The sequence below is a fragment of the Phymastichus coffea genome, unplaced genomic scaffold (assembly GCF_024137745.1).
Source record: "Phymastichus coffea isolate CEN01 unplaced genomic scaffold, Cenicafe_Pcof_1.1 PCOF00016, whole genome shotgun sequence".
NCBI classification, from domain to species: Eukaryota; Metazoa; Arthropoda; class Insecta; order Hymenoptera; family Eulophidae; genus Phymastichus; species Phymastichus coffea.
This window is the reverse complement of record NW_026706827.1, coordinates 234,896-241,242: the sequence shown is the minus strand read 5'-3', so window position 1 is coordinate 241,242 and position 6,347 is coordinate 234,896. Positions and strand designations below refer to the sequence as shown.

Below are 6,347 nucleotides of genomic sequence, written 5' to 3'. Positions count from 1 at the left end.
TGAGTGTATTCCGCCATATAAATATTTAATTTTGAAACAATTTGCAAATGAGGTGAGTTGTTACCACAGACCATTGCTTTTAATTTGCGATTTGAATGTTCCAAAGGAAAATCTGAAGTGGTAAAAAGCGGACCAAATCGACGGACCATCAGAGGTAAATGTTTCAAAAGGTGCAAGTTGCACATCATGAGTTTTTAATTGTAAAACTTCAAAATTTTCAAGAAATTTGTCAAGACATTCATCTGCCAGATCTATCATTTCATCTGTAACTTTTTCTTGATATAATAAGATAAGACCTAAATAAAAATACATGAAATGATTCAAATAATTATCGGGAATTACACCATGCAAAACGGATGTCAAATAATAAAGACCCTAATTTTTCAGTTCGGATGCTTTCCAGTAGGGAAGATGGTTTTTATTGGTCTTGATCAGCAGGTAACAAAACCAGGTGGTAGAATTGAGCACAACTACCTCGACCAAGTTGTAACATGAAAATTTTTAACCATGAAACCATAATTAAAGAAGTTTTTTTATGAAACCTTCAAACGTACAATGCATTACGTCCACAGATGTAGATGTGACATAATTATTACAGATTTTACATAAGATTAACGGACTTTTCACACCGCACACAGGCATATTTGATTCTACAACTTGTTTTGCGTTTTTAATAGATTCTGCATCAGTTCGTAGACGCAATTCTTTTTTATACGAATATACACGAATATTTTATACAGTTTTACTTAGCTCTAAATATACATTATATCTAAATCTGCCATTATACTGGCTCATCGAAAGAAAAAGAGCTTTGACAGGCAAATTTGCCGTATCACAACAAATAACTCCACGAATATCGATAAAATTTACTAAATTCCGAATGAATACTTTGATACTTTGAAAGACCTTTTTCAATGGCTCAATTATTCGTATTAAAAATAAATTTGCGTTTGGTTTATATGGGCCGAGCCACAAACCAATTAACAGTATATTTTGTATGCAACATCTTATTTTGTACGGTAACTCTAAAATAATTAATAAAAAAACCCCAGATGCAATACTTTGATGAGATTAAAGCTTTTACTCTATCAGTGTACCATAAAAAAGAGATATTGTTTTTGTTCGACAAGATTTCATTTGGTTGAGTAAGCTCTTTATAAATTTTACCATCGTAAATATCATGCTCTTTTATTTATACGACCTGAATTATTAAGACTGCCATAAAAACCCTGGCCTTGATACAGATTTTCTATTTGCGGAATTATAGAAATTCCCAAGAAATAATTTTTTCAGCTAACTCGTTACAATCACAATATGAGTTTATATTGATTCTCTCCTAAGTTACGATCAACTCATCGATATCAATATTATTATTAGTGTTTTTCAAAGCAGTTTAATATTTTTGTCAGTAGTAATGCTTATTGAAATGTGTTTGTTGATCAGCGAAATATTTTTCAAATTCATGAGAGGTAGTTGAACAGTTGTGTAGCAATACAAATAAATAAATTAAAATAAATAATAAATAAATAAATACAAATAATAAATGCAAATTTTGGTTAAACCGTAGCGAAGCTTGATTGCAGTCAAACACACTACAGATGCTTGTATAGTAATTCACGATCCAAGAAATAATTTTTTATCGCAATCATGTTGTTGGCTTTTCTGCTCGGTCGCGTCGTTCACTCGAAATGGTATATATGTTGTTGAAGTCATCACCATTGTCACTTTCATAATTCTCTGTATCAAAGCACGAAATAATTACTTACAATCATTTTACAGTATGCATTTCGAAGTACAATTATAATTGTTGACTTGATCGAGATTGGATTAACAAAAAAAAAATTATGTTTATAAAAACTTAATATTCCGAAGGAAAGTCAACTTGTATACCTTTACAGAAATCATTAAAAAAATTGTCAATAAAGGTCTACCTTAAAGCATTTTCCTAAATTAACTGTTTTGTATGCAATTAATACTAGGAAATATATAAGTTGGAAAAGGAAAGCTCATAGCTAATTTTATTTTTGAAAAATAGAGCTCAAATTTGATGACGATCAATCCCACATAGCATCAATTATTGCATTGAAAAATTCGCTGCAATACTTCAGAAAAACCTTGCAAAAATATTGTAGAAATGTTTGTGAAATAAATTATGAAGGTTCCATCAACATGTTTCATATAATATACCTACCGTAATGCAAAAATGTTTCACTCAAATATTTAATGTCACGTTTTGAAAAATTATATGAAAACTTTGCATGAACCTTTCAGATACATGGTAAGAATTATTTTGTAAAAGATTTTTGGAATGTGGATAAAAATGTTTTGTATAGCGTAAACTATCAGAAATGTTTTTCCGCAGTATTGTATAAAAATATTCCAAAAATATTATCGTAATATTCCCACAATCGTTTCCCGAAATGTTATTGAAATAATTTTTAGAAAAAAACGTGAGAATATTTCAGAAATATTTCGATTAAACTTTACAGAAACATTGCTCAACATATTTCAGAGAAATACTTTGACAATGCTTACAGAAACATTCTGCAAAACATCGACGAAACATAGAAGAAGTGATTCATGCGATATTGCCGTTTAATGTTTCAGACAAATTGCAGTAACTTTTTTGCATAAAATTTCCAAAAATATTTTCCAAATATTTTAAGAAACACTTCACTGAAATATTTTATTAAATATCTTAGAAAGGTTTCTTAAGATATTTTTGTAATATATTTTGAAATATTTCTGTTATTATTTCTAACGATATTTTTTGGAATATTAATAGTTTTATTTAATAATTAGAAAATTAATTAATAAATTAATAAGATAAGTAAGATGTACAATACGTACAGATATTTATTAATATTTACGTGCCAGTAAATCCACAGAAATATTGCGAAAAAAGTTGCCGCAGTTTTCTTGAAATATTTCAGATATAATTTAAAAATTATATCTGAAATTTTTCGCAATATTTCTGTGGATTTACTGGCACGTAAAATATAGCTGCAACTTTTTCTGCAACTTTCCTATAGCTTAAATTGCACAGACATAAAAATATTTTAGTACATTGATAAAATTGGAAGTTAAGATCGCATGTTCGCATTTCCTCTAATAATTTTAATAATAAATGACAGATTCTTTCCAAAAACCAAAATATTGCGTACAACTAACTAAATTAATACTTGAACAGAAAAGTATTGGTCATCGAATTTATAAAACAGATATTAAAGATATCATGATCAATTTTTGCGTTTCAATAAAGAATAAACTACCTACCATGAATTTGAAAAATATTTCTCTGATCAATAAACACATTTCAATAAGCATTGCTACTGACCAAAATGTTAAGCTACTTTGAAAAACACTAATAATAATATGGATACAGATGAGTTGATCGAAACTGAGGAGAGAATCAATATAAACTCATATTGTGATTGTAACGAGTCAGCTGAAAAAAATTATTTCTTGGGAATTCCTATAATTCCACGTATAGAAAATCTGTATCAAGACCAGGGTTTTTATGACAGTCTTAACAATAATTCGGGTTGTATAAATAAAAGAGATTACCATGATATTTACGATGGTGAAATTTATAAAAAGCTTACTCAACCAAATGAAATCTTGTCAAATAAAAACAATATCTCTTTTTTATGGTATACTGATACTGATAGAGTAAAAGTTTTAAACTTATCAAAGTATTGCATCTGGGGTTTTTTTTAAATATTTTAGAGTTATCGTACACAATAAGATGTCGCATACAAAATATACTGTTAATTATTGGTTTGTGGTTCGGCCCATATAAACCAAACGCAAATTTATTTTTAATGCAAATGATAGAGCCATTGGAAAAGGTCTTTCAAGATATCAAAGTATTCATTCGGGATTTAGCAAATTTTATCGGTATTCGTGGAGTTATTTGTTGTGATACAGCAAATTTGCCTGCCAAAGCTCTTTTTCTTTCGATAAGCCAGTATAATAGCAGATTTGATATTTTAAGAATAGTGACGTGAAAATATTCTTTTTCGTTATTTTTTTACTATTAAATGTGAATTAGTTTATTTAAACAGATCGACAAATATTGCATAATTATAGAGCAAAAAAATAATTGAGAAATTATAGAGCAAAGAAAGATCAACAAATATAAAACTGTTTTTCATAAATGGTACAAATGGAAAGATGTTAATTGGAAAGATGTCAATGAAAATGTCAAAGATGAAACTCCTGTGCTACGATTCGTACTGGTGTACTTACCTTAATAGATCACGCCACAAAAATTAAATGGCACTTGAATTGCTAATATAAAATTGTATCAATTAAATTTATTGCTCTCCTTCTCATAGTAGAATAATGTTTTAATTACATTAAAATATTTTCAGTTACGCGTTATAGTTTTACTAGAAGTTTACTAAGCGCGCGTACCGTGCGCGTAGACTTGGTAGACTTAGCCAATTGACGTTATAATTAACCTATAACATATGATTCATAATATATTTAAAACATATTTCTCAACAGTGATTGTTTTTTATTTTACGAGATATGTACCAATATATAACGTAATATATATTATATAATAAAATTGATAACAAGTTTTATATCATTAACATTTTAATATAAATGAAAAAAATTATAAATACAACTCTTTAAATACATAATTTTTTTTGCTATTTTTATTAGAACAATTAATATATAACTTTAAAGAATCTCATAACCGTACACGAGGTAAAGCAACGTATTTAAATGTCCATGACTAAAAACATCATTTCTTAAATCTATTCTAATTTTTTTAAAAGTTTGTCCCTGAGCTTTATTAATTGTCATTGCAAATGCTAATTTAATAGGAAATTGACGTCTTATAAAAATAAACGGATAATCAGTTTCTGATGAATATAAAGTTATACGATTAATAAATACTATGTCACCTTTTTTATCACCCGTTAATATTTCACATTTTAGTATATTATTAGCAAGTTCTAAAACCATTAATCGTGTACCATTACATAAACCTTCACTAATACTAAGATTTCGAATAATCATAATAATGGAATTTATTCTTAGTCTCAATTCATACGGAGGAAGAGATGAGGGATTCAAAATATTTAAATATTCTGGTAATAAAATATTATTAAATCCTTCATTGTCACAGTTTTCAGTACTATCAATACTTGTATAATTTTTTTCTGTCGTTTCATCTAACAAATTTACAACTGTTTCATTAATTTCATTAACGTCCACATTTCGTGCAGATAATATTGCATAATTAATTGCTTGTCTATATTGTCTACAATGAAATATATGACCATAAATATCAGCAACTATATCTTCTACTTCGTTAGTTATTGTAATACATTTTTTAGGAATATTATCTAAACTCAAATTATCATGAATGTCGTTCAATATTCCATCACCGACATTTAATAAAAATTTTGTGAATTCTATTTCTTGAGGTAAAACTCGCATATTTTGAGTTAATGAATATTTAACAATATTTTGCCAATGTGAAAAACGATTGATAGACAAATCAACTACTTCACTGCGTGTACTGTTTACTTTGACATGAAGTAGCTGTCTACAATCTTCTCTTAAAATAATTATTTTTCCACCAAATAAATAATCAACATCCATAATATCACGTAAAATTCGATCCATTACATCCATTGCATATCTTGGAGCCATAGGAGCTTCGTCCCATATAAATACATCTATTTCTTTTAAATATGTAGCTTCACGTGATTCTAACTTTATATTTGATGATGAATCTGAAAATAATGGTACTGGTAATTTATATATTTGATGTAGTGTTTTTCCTTGAGGTAACAGTGTAGCAGCTATCTCAGTAAAAGCCATAGTACATACTTTTTTATCATTTCCTTTCAAAAGATACCAAAGTGTTTCGTATAAGAATGCTTTACCTGGTCCGCCAGGACCATCTATAAAGCAACATTTATAAAAATTATTCATTTGGTCGTTATTTTCATTTAATACAATATTCAAAATATTATCAACTATTTCTTTTTGCTTTTCATTCAATTCTGCATATCTTTCATGACCTATAGTTAAATAGTTTTCTGTATTTTCGTATACCCTATCAATTAATAGTCACTAAAATTTTGCATTAAATTTGTATTTGTGGAAAGTCATCGAGACTCTTACCTTCGTTTTCAAATAAATAATGTATATCCGTAATAGCTTTATAATAACTTTTATTTTTACTATACTTACAAATAAAATATGCTTTACTCGAATGTACATTGGTGTTAATTAATTTAACATAGCCAACGATATCGCTGTGATACAACACGATAAAAATTAATTTTCAAAGCACATTAATTAGTATAATTAATAATAAT

At 27.7% G+C, this 6,347-nt stretch overlaps 1 protein-coding gene across 1 annotated transcript; it reads right to left on the bottom strand.

The window, feature by feature from the left end:
• Positions 1-4,692: 4,692 nt before the first annotated feature.
• LOC131675084 (uncharacterized) lies at positions 4,693-5,699 on the bottom strand. Its single transcript, XM_058953929.1, has 2 exons — positions 5,663-5,699; positions 4,693-5,579 (listed from the first exon to the last, which is right to left on the bottom strand). Exons 1-2 carry the CDS (start codon positions 5,697-5,699, stop codon positions 4,693-4,695), a joined length of 924 nt encoding a protein of 307 aa, XP_058809912.1.
• Positions 5,700-6,347: the final 648 nt, after the last annotated feature.

Excerpts from the sequence above, each read along its gene's own strand:
- LOC131675084 (XM_058953929.1), bottom strand. The coding sequence starts at position 5,699 with ATGTATTTATATGGGACGAAGCTCCTATGGCTCCAAG. Across the intron at positions 5,580-5,662 it reads GAAGCTCCTATGGCTCCAAG|GAGAAGATTGTAGACAGCTA; the intron begins ATATGCAATGGA and ends TAATTATTTTAA.